A 17,695-nucleotide genomic window follows, 5' to 3' on the forward strand; every position below is an offset into this window, starting at 1 on the left:
ATTGTCTTTATAAATTTTTTATCAACAAATCGATGATGTAGATGTCATCAATTTCATACTGTAGAAAAGTATAATTTTAATTCTCTAAACTCCCTATTATTGTTGTAAAAGCTAGTGAAAGTAATAGGCATCTTAAATATAAACCACAGAAGGCTACCAGTTATTTATTATAAAACATTATTAAATTTCACGACTACATTATTCACTTGCCTTTTCAAATGCTGTATATATATATCCCTCCTCACTTTCACCCCACCCCCTCAACAAACAAAGCATTGGACAATTTCAACCAGACTTGATGGAAACATTATGGAATGCAAACCTTACAGTTTGATACAAACAATACCTTCAAAGACAAAATGCAAACAACTTTGAACAAATTCTTCAGGCTGTGACCGGTCAACATAATGAGACTGATTTTGACTGATTCTGGCATGAACACCTTCTGTGATTTCAGTAAATGATGCTGATCTGCCATAAGGTGGAGTTAGTAATGGTATCAAGAAAACCTTAAATTACTTTCATCAAAAGCTGCTGCCATAACTTCACCAAATTTGACAAGAAGCATTTATGGCACAAAATGTTTTAAGTTTGTATGAATAATACTGATTCAACTGTGGCTACCATTTCTAAAACAGAACACCTTGAAGGGACTTATCAAAACCTGCTAAACATAACTGAGTAAATACGAGAGCAAGCATCCTGGCATTAGGGACTTTCACTTGGATATACATGATACAGACCCATCATCAAATGTTGAAGCCATTAAAAAAATATAAAAACCTTAAAGGACTTCTTTCTTAGAAACTGCAAAATTTTTACCAAAGTTTTAACCGTACCAGATTTGTCAGAATATTGCTCATTAGACTTCATTACTAAATGAAAGAAAACCTTAAAATGCCTTCTCTAAACATTCCAAATTTTATTGAATGCATCTTAGTATGAAGGCCTTTGAGTTTTGTATGAAAGGTATGGGAAAATAACGACTGTTTAAATGTAGAAGCAAACCCTCCCGTCTCCTGGGGTGTGCTAATCACCCCACGTTCAAGACCATTTTCATTTGTATTGTTAATCAGAATACCCAGAATCAAAGTGTTTGCTACTGCCATCCCAATCAATTCAGAGTAAAAGAATTACATGCCCTCTCTGTTGACCCAGCCTACCTTCAGTTTTCATTAGGTGGCTTGATGGCCCTTATAATGCAACCCAGTTTTGTTGCCCGGATTTGATTGCTGTAAGTCTGCTTTAAAAATGTTATCATATACCTCTTTCCTGTTTTGATACAACCCAACAGGCTTTCAAACAGGACCTGACACATTTGCTTAGACTCTCTCTGAAGCTGTCTGAGACAGTTTGTGGAGCTCAAGGATGCCTCTTTTTCCCAGATAAAGCTGGAAAGAGAACATAGGCCCTCAAGCCCTCTCATCGTGGTCGAAGTGAGTAATATGCTTCGCATATTCTGACATATCACTAGAACAGAGTCACCTCCTGAAACTCTCTGCTATTGAGATGAGAGCAATTCCTGAAGGCCTTGCCTTGTCCATCATATCTCTATCAAAGATATCATGAAGGCCATCAGATGGCATGCACAGCTAACCATCTAGAGTTTTATATATGAGTCTTTGTTCCTCAGCGACAAACTCTGGATCTGATAAATTCATTCCCACAAGTGGCTAACAGAAGCAGTTGAAATCAGAAAATTTTTTGGACAAGTATCTGCATGGCTTTCACTGGATTCACTCAGAAATGTAAAGCAGTAAGGAAAATATAATTAGTTCATCTTTCCAGACATAAACCACATCACCTCCAGTTCTGCTGCTCTTCAAATGGTTCATAAGTAATAGGGCTTACATTCCTATCGTTAATGTGAGTGGAAAACTTTTCTAGGAGAAACATTATTTAATAAGAAAGTTGCATTCGGTACAGTCCAACATGGCCACTATTACCTACTGAAACTGGATAAACTTTAAAATAACTTCACAAAAGCCACATGACCGAATTTTAACAAATTTAATTGAAGACAACAAGCCAGTAAAGAATTATCAGTATTTACAAATGGTGTGAATCAGAAAAACCGTCATCCTAACTCGAATTACTCGAATTAGAACAATCTTAAAATGACTTATCAGATACTGGTAGACATATGTAGGCATCCAGGCATGATGGTCTTTTAAATAATGGCAAATGATATCCAGTACCCCATAAAATTTAGACCCCATTAACATGTTTCCTTTTAGCCAGAAGGCAATACACCTTGTGAACTACTTATCCCATATCTAAAAAGTAAGTAAGTGACCCATATTTTGTCTTACACTAACTTTGATTAAGTTAGGTGCTTAATTAATTTTCAAGCTCTTTTCATGCTTGGCTCAATAAGTTTGACAATTGTAATTGTATCTATAAGTATCATAGCCATAAGACAGAAAAAGCTAAATCTGGCCTTCATTAACAATTTTAGTGGCTTACTTTGCATTTTATTTTAACTCATGACAAGATACGTTTTTGAGCTCTGTGTGCATACAGTTATGTCTAGAATCATGAAATTTGATAAAAATAGCATCTCAAGTATGACAGTCTTCTCAATAGTTAGTTACTGTGACCCATATTTTACATTTTGCTGAGTTGGGTTGAGTATCAAGTACATTTCATGCTAGAATAATAAAACATCTTGATTGTATGCATGTATGTTAGTACCACGTCCTTGCAAGAAAAGGTCATTGTGACCTACATTTAACATGTTACTGACATAAGTTAAAGTTTTGCCTTTAAATCATCAGTATATTAGTTTTATAATCCTGCATGCATATTGTTATAAATGGAAGCAAAACTTGATGAACAGATGCTTCTTGATAAGTACTACTTCATATTCTCAAAAGTAGGTCATTATAACCTACATTTCATGGTTCAGTGAAATGGGTTAAATTTCGACCAATTGTGCATGCTTAAATGATTAAACTAGATGATTGTATAATCTTTTGTAGTACCACATCCATATAAAAAAAAAAACGTTACTGTGACATCCATTTCACATTTTTCTGCCTGAGATTAAAATTGTGCATTTGACTCATGACCGTATCTTTTTCATGTATATAGTATTCTTTAATTTTGCAACTTTTTGATGGGATACATCTTAGCATTATACTCAATAAATAGGAGGTCAGTATGGTCTATAATTTATGCTTCACTGGCTGGGGTTAAATTTTGTGTTTGATGTTTATTTCTCAGGCACTGTTCATGCTAGAATTATGAAATTGACGATGATATGCATCACTATAAGAAAAGAACCTCACCTTGATTTCCTCTATTTCTGACTTTGATTCAATGTCTGAATTAGCTCACGAGTACACACATATAATCCAATATGGATACTTATCTACCTAGAATCATGACCTTTGGTGTGGGTTTCCATCATGATAAGCACTATAACCCTATTATAAAAGATCTATATGTGACCAATACTATTTGATATGTTAGTGACATTATTCAACATTTTTGCTAAAACATTATTTTTTTGGTGGTGTTTGTTGACTTATGAAATTTTGGATGATTGGATGTGTTGCAACTCTATGGTTTTAAACACAATAACAGAAAAAATCCAACAATTTTAGTAAATTTAAACAAATAATTTATTTACCATAATACAAAATAAAATTGTTAATACAGCTTACAGTATAATGAACCAAATCCCAATTGATCAAAAAGTATTATCACAAGTTCAAAATTTCAGGGTGTACCAAATGAATTCCAGTACTTAATATGCTGATGTGCCAGTAGTATTGGATGACCTAATGTGCCACAGTCTAGATGTGTCACAATGAAATAATCCAGAATGTCCAGTTATCAATCATGGACAAAAGTTAAACACACACTATAGATATACATAACAAATACATTTCTGTTATATATTTGATGCATCTCTGATATATATTATATATTTTAATAGTTGACACTCAACAGGTTCACTAGACTTTTAGTTTTGGGTTTGAAGCCCTTTCTCTGCACACATTGGGCTATATATGGTGGCCAGTAAAATGGCTGCAGGGAGAACCCAGGGAAACCTGGTAAGAACCACTGGCTCACTTGAAGCTACTGGTAGTTTTCTCACATACCCACATTAGTTGAGCCTGAGACACAAACCCATGGGCACAGAGGTGAGATGGCAGCAGACAAGTAAAGTTGAGTTCTTTGCTTCACTTGCCCACAAGGTGTCCCAAAAGGTTAATTGTGTATTGTATATATGAGTAAGTATAGGAACTAGATGCATGCCTTTCATATTGCCTGTGCTGTAGTGTCATCCAGGGTAAAGACCAGTGCATGAACTATGCTTGTAATTCTGACTGCCACACCAGTGTTACTCAATGACCCTGTCTTTCATCAAAGAAGATCACGATTATAAAGTTGAACCTATATAGTGGCTTCTGAAGCGTATTTTTAAAACAAAATTTTAAAGAAAAAACCCGCAGAAATAAAAAGGATTATCAATCTCTGTCATCAAACAATTTTTTAGTTTAAGTTCATGTATTATTATTTAAATCTTTTATGCTCTGTCACATTATGCAAGTAATTGTGTGATTTAATTGTGTTTTAAGTCATGAATGGCGACATATTATTACATAAAAGTTATGTCAATTTAAAACAGTGAATAAAATAAAAAAATACAAAATTTTAGTTAGAAAATGCACAAGATATTTTAAGAACACATTATTCTGGATTTTGTTTCTATATGATAATTATTTTTTGAAATGGCTATTGGAGACTTCTGAAAGCTTTTTAGTGGTGAGTTATTTAATTCTGGATAACATAATTTTTTGTCAAGACATGGCTTGCACCAGACATTGTTGTGTTATTATTGTAAAACCTTCTTATTGGGTTGGTACGTATGAAAAATTTGTGCAGGTTTGACCTCCTCCAAATTATAAACATTAACATGGCAGTAATGGGAATGACTTAATTTATTTTCAGGAAGGGATATTGATCAGAACTGAGTGGCAGGGATATTAACAATTGTTTTTTTATTACAGATACACCTATAGTCATCCTGAACCCAGCAGAGCAGCAAGTTAGGGTAAAGGAGATGAATTCATTAAGAATAAACTGCACAGGTACAGGGAATCCCAATCCTATAGTGGAATGGGTCATTGGAAATCCCTCCGACAGCATCCTTTATTTTTCCAATATAAGAAGAAACAACACAGGATCATATACATGTAAAGCCAGCAGTAACAGCACAAATTATGGTGCTGTTCCACTTCACAGGGAAAAATCAGTTGTTGTCACTGTAGAATGTGAGTATTTTACCTTTTGAAATGGCAGTTGATGAGTTATATTTTCATGTAAGCATTATACGAAAGCTTTTGTACATCTGTTATAAGGCAAAGCATATCATGTTACAATGTAGCCCATTCATCCTTGTGTTCTTTATTTTTGTTCAAACACAATGGCTTGAATTCTCTACCATCTATTGTTACTAATTTTTTTAAGTACAGTACACCTCACTCTTGTTTTCATTTCTCCATTCTTCATAGCGGGTGACCTGTTCCCATTCATGCTTGCTCCATGATATTGCTCTGCAGTATATAATTACAAATTACCACCATTGAACTTCAGATGTATTACTGTTAAAAATAATCATGAAGTTTTTCTCAAATTGCCCACTTAAGTGCCAAACATTCAAGGTAGGTTCATTCAGACAGACCCCAACTTGCATAACTTATTGCATGTGTTTTTCTATCTTGTTCCTGGTAAAGAACATCATCCAACCCATTTCTTGATAGAGCTGTTTGGAGATTTAAAGACTTGGTAAAATCAGCATAGGTAAATGTTTGAGGATTACACATTTTCCACACATTTTGGCATGTATCATTCCAGAGCCATTCTTGTCATCTTATTTGTGGAATGTTCCACCAATAGGTCAATAAGGAGTTTTACCAGCATGTAGAAACTGTCTGTAATAACCCATAAATCCTGGTGTCACAAAATTTTAATGTTCTTGGTAACAGGGCCAAAAATAAAAGCTGTAATATTTTTCTGTGTGAATAACCTTCTTCGAGACATGATCAATGAGAAACCTTCATCTTCATGGTTTCAGTTTTAGATCAATTTGTTTCAAGTGATTACAAACAGCTTCCATTTGTGATAAATGTTCTACTTCAGAAGTACATGAATAGATTAGAATATTATCTTCAAATAAGAGACACTCTTTTAAATTGATCTTGCCCAAATTACCTCTACCCTGGCCATATTAAGCTCCCCTATATGAACTGCGATATAATGTGTTATTATGTCCATTATCTCCATGACCAGGACCTGAAACACTATCATTCACCTGTGATTTCCGCAGTGTGGACTCCAGCTTATCTACCTTCTCGTGTAATTATTTAATTGTGTGCATTAATGGGAACAACTTTTTGATAAAGATAATGTTTGTACTGATTGTTGCTTTTCTAGAGTTCATTTTGTCTACTTAGAGTTATTTAATTCTTGCTCAGCTGGGTTAAGTTCCCTGAAAAGTGCTGAAAAAAGAAGAAATCAAGTATCATATTTGTGGCACGTGGCATTTTTTAGTCTTTCTTTTATCAGACGAGTCCACAATTTATGTCTTAGTTCAGCATTTCTGGTTGAGAGCTGAATATGACCCCTGTCATTAGCTTTTTAGCTCTACAGATCATAGAAAAGAAGAGCTTGTATGATGGTCTTTCATCAGTCATCTCTCATCTATAATCTCTCGATTAGCACATGTTTTTTATCGCTACTCCCAAACTCCATGGAGGATTGCTATGAAATTTAAACACACATTCATCCATCATGCATAATTGCTACTGGCCAACTGATCCAATGCCAGTCAATTTCACAGCAGGCTGGTGCAAAAGACGTGCAAAAGTCGAGTAGCAGTCCATCTGGCCAGTTAGATATTTAGGCATGAGGAGAAATGTAATCTACAAATTATATATTTTTATATTAAAAAAGCTCATAAAAAACCAAGTGAAATACAATAACTGTGATATGAGAAATTGAATAACTCATATTTTAATCTGTATTTCAACGATGCTTATTACTTCAAGTAAAGACTCATCTGCATCTATGTGATGTCTGATGCCACATGTTCTTCGGATTACCAAAGTAAACATAGGGATATTTGGATGCCCTGATGTCACCAGAGGCCAAACAAATAAAAGTAGCCAAGGAAAAAAGAACTGTTCAAAGGGAATACAAAATTATTAAACAAAAATGATAGTTGGATTCTCTCTGGTCAGTAAATAATGTATGACATGTTGATACTCCATCTGAAAAGAAATTCAAATAGAGATGGTATTTCATGTAAAGACTTTGTATGATGTCAGGTTGGTCCTTAATGAAAGTGCAATGGATATGGTGTCTAATATGGCTGCCACAATGGAAATGGTATGTATCTGATATCCATTAGAGCCACTGTTGCAGACATCTTGAAAATCTTGTTATTGTTTCTCTTCCAAATAAGAACATGAGGTCAGCAAGGGGTTTTCACCAAATGACATCTGATAAGATCTTTATGGTCCTAAACTGAATCAGTAATGATCTGATGTCTAATGTAGCCACTATGGTGACTAGCTTATATATATATATATATATTGTTGTTCCTAATCTGCTTAAATGTGGACATGGTGTTTTCATCAGAAAAGTTCTTATGGTGTCAAGTTGTTCCTAGATGAAAATGATGAAAATTCGTTCTTAGAATGGTCATCATGGTGGATGTCTTAAAAATATGGATCTCACTAATATGTATGAATTCTAGTTGAGCAAGAAGCTTGCTTTATTTGTTAGATAAGAATACTTTGTATGTGGCAAATACATCAAGTGGATTACTACCTTCAGCCATGTTCGATAAGAAAAACAGCACAGATATGTACACATTATCATAAGTAAAGTATTCACATTGCAGAATATGGTGGAAATAAATCCATCCACATTACTGACCATCATGAACTGGGTATAGTGGTTATTGTGGATGTCCATAACTTTGCTAGTTGAATAAAGATTAGGTTTTATTGTCACCATCAAAATGTTGCAGCAATATCATTATGTAATAATGTATATCCACACGATAGCACAGAACTTGCCTCTCGGCTGAGCTACAGAAGACTGAATGTTTATTTGTACTTTTAACACAGTGTCTTTTAATATTAAGTGGCTTGCCCTTTAAAATGCATTGACATACAAGTATTGGAAAAGCTGAAAGATACCTTTCTGGCCAAGAATCTCCAAAGAATATGTAGAATCCTTTCAAAATATAACAGTACTTAATGGTACGATGATGTCAGTAACCATGGCTAAGGGAGAGGGAGATCCTGCTTTTAAGTACACAAAAAAGGAAAAGGAAATCATATGTATCATTGGGTGAAATAGGGTGTAACATGATTGCATGGTCTATATGATCTGTGATTAAAATAAAGAATGCGAGAAATACTGTGATTTATTGTTTGAAAATTTTGGCATTCACCCCGTCACGTTTAAATTCTTTACTTGATATGATCTCACATAATGAAATATGCATAGCACTATCCGAATTACAAACTTTATTACTTCCAAACCAAATATACGTGTTAATACAACACATTTTCTGAAGAACTTTACTATAGACTTGCTGTTTGTATGCAGACTCTACTAAATACACACTGCTTTAATTTTCATTTGCCAACAGCTCAAATAAATAGTATCAAATGGACAGGTGAAAGCAATGAAAAGTCATAATTTCTTAACTATTATTGGCAGAGAAAAGTTTGTGTGTATTATTTTCATTTGAATCAGATACATTTTCATTCGGTAACAGTAAATGCTTTATATCACATGACAAATACTACAAAACTGTTCCCATCTGTCCAGTGAATATTATTTTGGTTTAGTTTAGTTGCTAACCTTTTACATTTTGATCTAATTATGATTTCTAAGACGTTGGCATGAATACAGATAAAATATATTGTCGTCAAAGATCACATTCAAAATGTGTATTTAGACAAGGTTCAGCATTTAAACTAACAATTCAAAATTCCTGAAATTATATCCATAACCATTTAATGGCATTGAATCTTTTGAAACTAAATACAATTTTAAAGTCGCTTGAGCAAACCGTGGACCTAATTAAAACAACTGTTGTGGACTTAATTTAAAGCAGCAAGAATCCAAAGACAAAATGTCTGAAGGTAAGCATGATCTGTGCACACAGGATAGAAAAAAGGATGGTCCAGTTTATAAGTGCTCTTAAAATTTTTTTATCCACATGGTAGCAGCAGCTTATTTTCACTGTACATTCATCATATATTTGTTGTTTAGCAATTTGAATGTAAATACCTACAATTATACAAAACACAATTCTGATAGATATGATTGAGTTTCTTCTATAGGATAGAATAAATAGCCTCTAGTTTGTGTATATCAGTTTAGCTCTAGCTTCACATAAGTGGAATTTCTTCTGATTCATATATTTTATTTGTTTGTATTATACTGCATTATGCATAAGCTGTAAAAGAACATCTGTCAATGCTACGCCATGTGTTCACTAAGGCTTTAATTTTATTTCTTCTAATTGTTCTCATTTCTATGTGGCTTCATAATTTGATCAGCCTTAAATATATATCTCTGGTATAACTGTTATGAGTCTATGCTCTTAAAAAAGAAAAGAGTGAAGACAACAAGCTTTTGTAAAATGTAACAAATAATTTATTTCCCTAGAACACAAAGTGCAAAGTAAAAAAAAGAGGGCAAATACTGAATTTCTTTTTTCAAGTATTCCTGTTTGAGAGGGTTCATCCTATACAGGTTTTGTTTCACAGGTGTGGAATTTTCAATTTCAAAGTCATGGTTGATTTTGTTTGCTCTTCTAGGAACATCTGAAAATAAGTGCTTATATTCAAGTAATGACTGTTTAAGTTCATTCCTTTCTTGTTACAAATGTGAAAGTTTATGGTCCAGATTATTCATAATTTCTGAATTCTGAAGATTTGTTACTCCAAAATCAGTATAGTCCAATTGCATTCCTTTGCTTAAATCCTCACTGAGTGAGACAGGTACAACTAAATTAATTGCTTGATTAACCTGACTATCTTTCTCAACATACTGGTACTCCTTTAATTTATTTACATCCCAGGAGTAGTATAACTATAATTTAACTCATTCATTTTCTTCTTAACTTTGTAAGGGCCGTAATACCTAATCTGAAGACAAGTTTGAAGAATGAGCAAAAGAGACTGAACTCTATCACCAGACTAAAAATAATTCTCCATTGTAGTTCTGTCAAAGCAAAATTTCATTTTTGACTTGAATTGCTGATCGCCAGATTGAAGCATTAAACTTGCTTGAAAATATCAGACATAAAGGTTGACAATTGATCAGATTGGAAAGAATTGGGAAGGCCAAATGGATTTAAAAAACTGTATCAAAAGCTTTTATTATTGTTTTCATTTTGATATTCCTCAAATGAATTGCCTCTGGGAATCTTGTTGATACACACATTATGGTCACCAAGTACTGGTTACCAGACTTTGTCTTAGGTAAGGGACCAACACAATCTACCATTATTCTACTAAACGGTTCATAATTTACACATTTCTTACTCATTTTCTTCACAAAAATGCAGTGCATGTACACTTTGCACATTAAATATACCAAGTATTTATCTTTTTGGGGAAACACTTACTCAGTATTATTAATAATCAGAGAAAAAGTTTTATTTATTATAATGATTTATCTGCAAATTAGATATATATATAGCAAAGTTCATGAGAGAGAGAGAGAGAGAGAGAGTACAGTGTGAAAGGCTCTTGTTCAACATATAAAGTTCAGTTTCATAACTTCATCAATATATAATATCAGGCTTTGGATTCATTTATTGTCAACATGAACCAGGTTTTTTTTTCTTCATTAAATTGGTCGTTGGAATGGATGGAAGGAAACATTGATAATGAAACAGATTCATATGTTCATATGTTCCATTGCACAGTGCTTCCTCTTTCATTGGTTATATCATCAACAACATTACTGTGGCATGATCAATGAGATCATTATCTCAGTAAGTCTTTTTTTTCTTCTTAAATACAGAATTTTTATCCACTGAGTCCCCATATATTAATAAGTTCAGGAAACATGTCTTAATTTTGTTGTGGATAAATTCATGCCATATTATTTCATCTTTTTCCATAAGATTTTAAATTTCATGTTAAATGATTTGAAACATAAGGATGTTCTACTGTGAACACCCCAAACCATAGTAATTTCTCTTTATATTATGTAGATCTTGTATTCTAAACCCCTTGTACAGTGTACTTCAAATCAACTATGTCATATGGCATTGAATTTGGAGATGGCATGGTAACATGTCTTCTCATAAGCTATGCAAGCATAGAACCAAACCTTGAAAATGTACACTACTTTTTATTAGATTGAATACTTAAATAAGAAGATCAGCAGCATTTCAGGTGTAACAAATGTCAAAAATGTTTTTAATGCGTGACAAGAACTTAGCTATGTTCATGTGTATGTTTTATACATGTCTGAGCATGTGCATGTACACACACACACACACACACAAGTTCAGAGGCTGTTTATGTGAGTATAAAGAGATTTCTGTACTAGAGGTGAGGCCAGCAGTCAAACTGTTTATTTATAACTTTATTTAAAAAAACGTAGCAACTATCATAAACCATCACATCCATTGACTCAGAGGAAGATCCACTTGGATGCATGCACACATATATATTTTGAGTTTATATATATATATATATATATATATATATACATCCAGCAACTGAATACTGGCAACGATATGAAGGATAGACTCCAAAACATCATGTTGCCTACATTTTTATTTCTTATAGACCTTAAACCTTTTCTGTCTGTTTGCCTTTTCCTCTCTCACACACACAGTCATGTAAATGGTCACAAGCAGAAGATTTGTACTAATTAACTGAGGAAAAAGGAAATAACAAACGATAATTAGATAAATTGTGACAAATGTAAATTCAAATTACAGTATTTAAAGACATGTTGCTTTCAGGGTCTATATCAAACATTTTCATATCTTTGGATAGATGACAGTTTGTGTGGAATAATAAAGAAAGTTGATCTAAATAATGACATATGTAAGCAACCAGTTGAACTTGCAGTATTCCAGTATATTTTAAATATTTGGGTTGATGAATATTTTAGTTATTCAACAAAACTGTGGAATCAAAGAGAAGACAGAATATAAAATATGCAATGGAAGAAGAAAAATTCATAGAACGAAAAAATAAAAGAAACCTTTTTAAAAAATTGAAACGTGGAAAATAACAATGATCCATTGAAGGCTCACATTGCTGGGATTATAACTTGTGGTAATTTTACTGGCAAGCATGTTAATTATATACCACTGGGAAAGTTGGTTTATATAGTTATCATGCTTCCATGTGAAACGTTCCTTTGGGTAATGTTATGTATATCCCAAATAACTATATTCTCCCTTTATGACAAAATAATTCTTTCTGCATGTATTTGCATTACATATAGAGTTAAGTTGATAATTTTACAAAAGAGTCCCTTTCTTCAAGAAATACTTTGCTCAGAACTACTGCAATTAATTTTTGTATTATTTCTAGTATTCAAGAAGATGCCATCTAAAGAAATTAAAAGTGCATGATAAAGTTATCCTTACAAACTTACTTCCTGAGTGAAATAATAAAGTTTCAGCAGCACATATTGTCTGCTAGGTATTCAAGAAACAAACTCGGTAGGCTTTTTTTGGTTTCTACATAATGCTTCTTTTCTAGATGCACCAGATGTTTCAACCAGTCTATTTGGATCTTCTGTTGTAAATTCTACAGCAAATATAACGTGTGTTCCCCAGGGAGAACCACCTCAGTACACATTTCAACAGTGAGTCCACAAGGTTGGTCAAACAGTGATCAGACAGTTAAATGGAACAAACACAGCCAGTTATTCAATCCTTCCAATACCTATCGTACGGTTTCAAGATATGGGCACATACATATGTACTGTCAGCAATACCATAATTGGTTTGAATGATCAGCTTAACCAGACAGGCCATATTAATGTATCTGTTCAAGGTAACTTTTTGAATCAACAATGCTATTTTGGAATACAAAATAAATACAGTGAACCTATAAATGATGAAAATTTATAGAACATTAACTGCATTTTACTTAATACAAGATGACCATTGTAATTCTGTTCACTGTGTCTCTTTTGACAACCAAATGTGTTTAACCTTTTGATGCTCTGATGAGAGAACTACTTAGTACTGTATAGGAAACATGACGAGTACTTTCAGTATTGTTTATTGAACATTTTCAAATTGTGATAAACTCTATTCTTTGTTGGAACTTCCATATTTGTACAGATTTTGTCACATGATCAACATACAGTTGATCATGTGACTCCAATCCAGACATCCTTCCTCTGATGAAGGTGTTTTGGTATGGTCGAAAGCTAAAGAGTCATGACTTAGTTTGTGCAGAAAGGTATCTATTCTTGTTCATTAACTATAAATAAGAAAATGTTTATTTTTTTATTACAATTTATAGCAATCTGATTGGCCAGGCCATTTTGAATATTTTGGGTTCATACCTGTATAAATTTTATATTATCCGCAGTATGGTTTGCTTCATTTTTTTGGTTCATACTTCATTGAATTTAAAAAAACATAAACAGTCAATCCTTAAGTGACTGTAGCAGGTAATGTTAATATTCATTCATGAATTTATCAAAGTAATTTCTAAGGGAGATTGAAATCACATATTAAAGGTGACAAGACAATTTCATGTATCTTCTTAACTTGAAAGTGATTCAGATGGAATGAAACAAATGACTAAAGTGGGCGAGTTAACATCAACCCTTTTCCCCCGAGTCTAGAAGAAATATTAAACATACTGCTTCACATAGTATAGAAATGTTTATGACCAAAGATGATGTTCATAGGACAGAGATATGATCTATATTAACGCCAAGGATTGATCATAATTCAAATTGGTCTACAGAAACAAATTGAAGCGGTATTCCTTATGTTTTTCATGGTTGTAGTAATTCTTAGACACCACCACTCTTGTAGGTCATGTTTTGATTGTCACTGTGGTGAGTTAGAAGTAACATTTATAATGTAACAAAAATAAAATACTTTACCAAAATTAATCCTTGAAATTGTCAGGAAAAGTAGTAGAAATTGTGGCTTGACATGATGGTACGAACCCCATTATGCTATTTCCCGCACATCAGCCTGTACAGAGACTTTGAACCATTTTGGCTTCTTAATTTGCTTCATTTTTTTCCCTGCATACAATAAAGATTTGATCAGTGGGAGTAACAGGTTTTAAGTGATTAGAGAGTCAAAAAATTCACTACTGTTCATCATTAGTTTTTCTGTACTGTTTAGTACTATTGTACTTGCATATCATAAAAATATTGGGTGCATTTAATTTGTGTCTACTTAATCATTTGACAATTTGTATCTACTTAATCATTTGACAATTTGTGTCTACTTAATCATTTGAAAATCTTCATCAAATTCGATTTTCACCCTTTTCAGTGGAACGGGTTTAATATTCATATTTAAATTAGATCTTGCCTTTGTATCACAGATTTCATCGCTGGTTTTGAAGGCTTTTAAATTTGTAAATATTTCAAATATTTCCAGTGAAATGTTGTTGTAATAACATAACTTAATTGATATGTAGAGTCAATTACTATACCCTCTATCCTGATGTGATACATAATAGGTACTTTCAATCATCTTTACATATTTGTGTGACTGTAAGTTCATTGTTTGCAGGACCCCCATTTATTGGTGAAATAGAGTCAACATTTACAGGAGAAAGTAATGGCTCTGCAAATATTACAATTCCATTTTATAGCAGCTCTGCTGACATAAAAATGAAGTTCACCAGAAATTTGGTGGACATTTTGAATACCTCTGAGACTGTGAGTTACATCCTAACCTCAGATGTAATAATGACCTTCGAGACAAAGGAAGTGAAGATACCTGGATATGCTGCTGTGCTTCATTTCAGAAATTTAACAGATAAAGACTTTGACAACTATACAGTTCAACTATCCAATGAGCATGGCAACACTTTTAAGCATGTCAGCTTTATAGCATCAGGTAATTAAATTTGTAATGGTGAGTAAATATTTAATGTGCAAATGAACAGTTTACAGATGTTAATCAATGCATAGGTTTAACATATGCAAGTGTATATTAATTGTATTTTTGTTATGTATGTAAAATATACCTCACTTTAAAGGGAAACCTCAATGAGAAAATGTCAAGATATATAGCAGCTGAGAAGAACATATTATAAACTCTCTACCTAGTCCACCATATTGCTCCCATTCAAATAGAATTATTAGAGTGTATTTGTGTAATTTATTTGGGCATTTGAAGCTGCTGTTTTGGAAACATAAGAGGTATTTTAAATGGGTATAGAAAATTGGCACAATTATTTTTTATTAACTGACTTTATAAAATTGGTATCTACTACATATCAAAACACTTTAGTAGTAATTTATTACTTTACCATTTTATACTTCAAACATAAAAAACACAGGAAAAAGAGATCCTTTCACTGACATTATCTTTGTCACTGTCTGCCATGATATAATTACAAGACCATTTTGGTGCACACTTTAGAGTCTGAGTACAGATGTTTGGAAAATATAAAATCTTTTTTTAATATAGGGAAGGTAAAAGTATAAATTGATTTTCAACAGAATATTATTGCAACTAATTGTCAGGAAGGTAAGTACAGTTAATTATCTTGCCTGAGGGCAAATTCACCCCTGCTTTACTTACTACTCCATGTACAACTCAGAACCTCATTTGTATATCAGAAGGAAGTGGATAATATATGGCAGCTATCTTGAGTTTCCAGTTCATGTTTTATTTATTATGACCACTTATTGAAAAAGAAGAATGTGTTGCCTGCCCTTACTTTAAATAAAAAGATAAAGGAAGCTAATTGTTTTCAGAAGATGCCTTCAAGCTTGAAATATCCCTTTGGCCTCTTAATTGCACCAAGAAATTAAATTATTATTTTTGAACACATTGTGATGAATAAGTTTTATATTCCAAAAATATGAATCTATTAAAAAGAACATGTATGACATTGAATAAATTTGTTCATAAAAAATGAAATTAGAAACCATCTGATTTTCAATTGATATAAATATATTTATATTGCTGCTGCTGGACTGAGGATATAAAATTGATTTATGTGTTGTATTAGATGATTAATGTATGGAACCTGTTTGCTGTCCAATAATTCCAGTTCTGTATCGGCTGAAATGGTTATGGACTTAACAAGCATGCAGTCTGTACTGAAAATGTTACATGTATGTTAAGGTTCTTACCATTTACTTTCTGCTATCTTTGTTTTCCATAATTGGATGGGAGTTTTGTAACATATTTTACCTTATCTCTGATGGTCATATTCACTTTGTTTGATATGCAGTGGGATGGGAAATTTGACAAGATTTTGCATCAGAGTGGTCTTTTGTTAATTTTTTCAGAGTTGATATATTATTGTGATAGTTTGTGTAATTGAATATTAACAAAGTGTGCTTAATCCATATTTTTGTCAGTATTGTTAAAAACAACCCCATCAAGTTCTTATTACAATTTCTCACACATATGGTTTAGCCACACTTCAAGTTGACTCTGGAAAATAAATGCATATCTACAGCAAAGTAGAGTTTCTGTGACCTATGTCGTGCTTTATATAGTACCAAAATTAAATACATCTACTGTCGTCACTTTAAACTGTAAGTTCCTTCTCAAAAACCACCCTAGCTGTAAACATATTTCACAGGTCCATCATGTTTTATCTAATAAATTATTATAAACAATAAAACATCCACTGGTGTCAGGTAAAACTCTTTTCTGAGTTCATGCTGACAGAGAAATCTAGTTGTAAACATATTTTCACAGGGCCACCATCAGTTCCAAAGATGTTTAGCTTCAGCCACTTTAAAGAAGGCTTACCAGTATTTGAGATAGAGAAAGGCTTCAATGGGGGCCTCACACAGACCTTTGTTTTCGAATACCAACCTGATGAAAATCCAGAAGCACATTGGACCACTTTACTGGAGATTAATGAAAGCAGTTTGATGAATCGTTCTCTTAATGGAACACATTTAATACAGATGCCAGGTTTACCAGATGGACAGTACAAATTTAGAGTTTATGCAAAGAATGCAAAAGGAAATAGCATCTTTACAAGAAACATTTCACTTAAGATTGAGAGAGGTTAGTATGTCATCTTAAAATATTCTTTTGATAACTCAGATATGAAGATACTTCACACTTTAATTTCGACAATTACTTAATCTGTAATGTTGAAATGCAATTAATTCAGTTTAAGTGTCCATATCTTCTGCAAATAGATTCATCAGTCAATTTCAGTTTGACTTACCTTTTCAATACAATTTGTTAAACATGATGTGGTGCAACACGATTGTTTTATTGAATTTTTTGGTGCTTTTCTTTCTTTTGCTTTTGTATTCACATTAATATTTTGCTAATCAGTCACTTTGTAGTTTACTTAATCTTTGAACTTGACAGTCATACAGACATTCAGCAACAACTAGTTCAGCAATAGGTTTCATTTTTTTGATTTGGATTCGCATACATCCATATTTCTTTGGAAAGTCATCTCTTAAATGCCACAATATGTACATA

At 32.8% G+C, this 17,695-nt stretch overlaps 2 protein-coding genes across 2 annotated transcripts in view; both read left to right on the forward strand.

Moving 5' to 3' along the window:
* Nucleotides 1–12,913, forward strand: part of LOC149774825 (hemicentin-2-like) — an 83,739-nt gene extending 70,826 nt beyond the window's left edge. Inside the window, exons 9-10 of the mRNA XM_089944696.1 lie at nt 5,022–5,285; nt 12,777–12,913. Of these exons, the coding sequence (XP_089800822.1) occupies nt 5,022–5,285; nt 12,777–12,886 (374 nt within the window). The 3' untranslated portion in view covers nt 12,887–12,913. The remainder of the gene's footprint in view (nt 1–5,021; nt 5,286–12,776) is intronic.
* A 28-nt stretch (nt 12,914–12,941) lies between these two features.
* On the forward strand, nt 12,942–17,268 carry LOC149774827 (uncharacterized). Its single transcript, XM_089944650.1, has 3 exons — nt 12,942–13,073; nt 14,792–15,121; nt 16,946–17,268. Exons 1-3 carry the CDS (start codon nt 12,983–12,985, stop codon nt 17,266–17,268), a joined length of 744 nt encoding a protein of 247 aa, XP_089800776.1. The 5' UTR covers nt 12,942–12,982.
* The last annotated feature ends 427 nt before the right edge of the window (nt 17,269–17,695 follow it).

The sequence above is a fragment of the Sinohyriopsis cumingii genome, unplaced genomic scaffold, assembly GCF_028554795.1.
Source record: "Sinohyriopsis cumingii isolate HCF-2022 unplaced genomic scaffold, ASM2855479v2 utg000127l, whole genome shotgun sequence".
NCBI lineage: Eukaryota > Metazoa > Mollusca > Bivalvia > Unionida > Unionidae > Sinohyriopsis > Sinohyriopsis cumingii.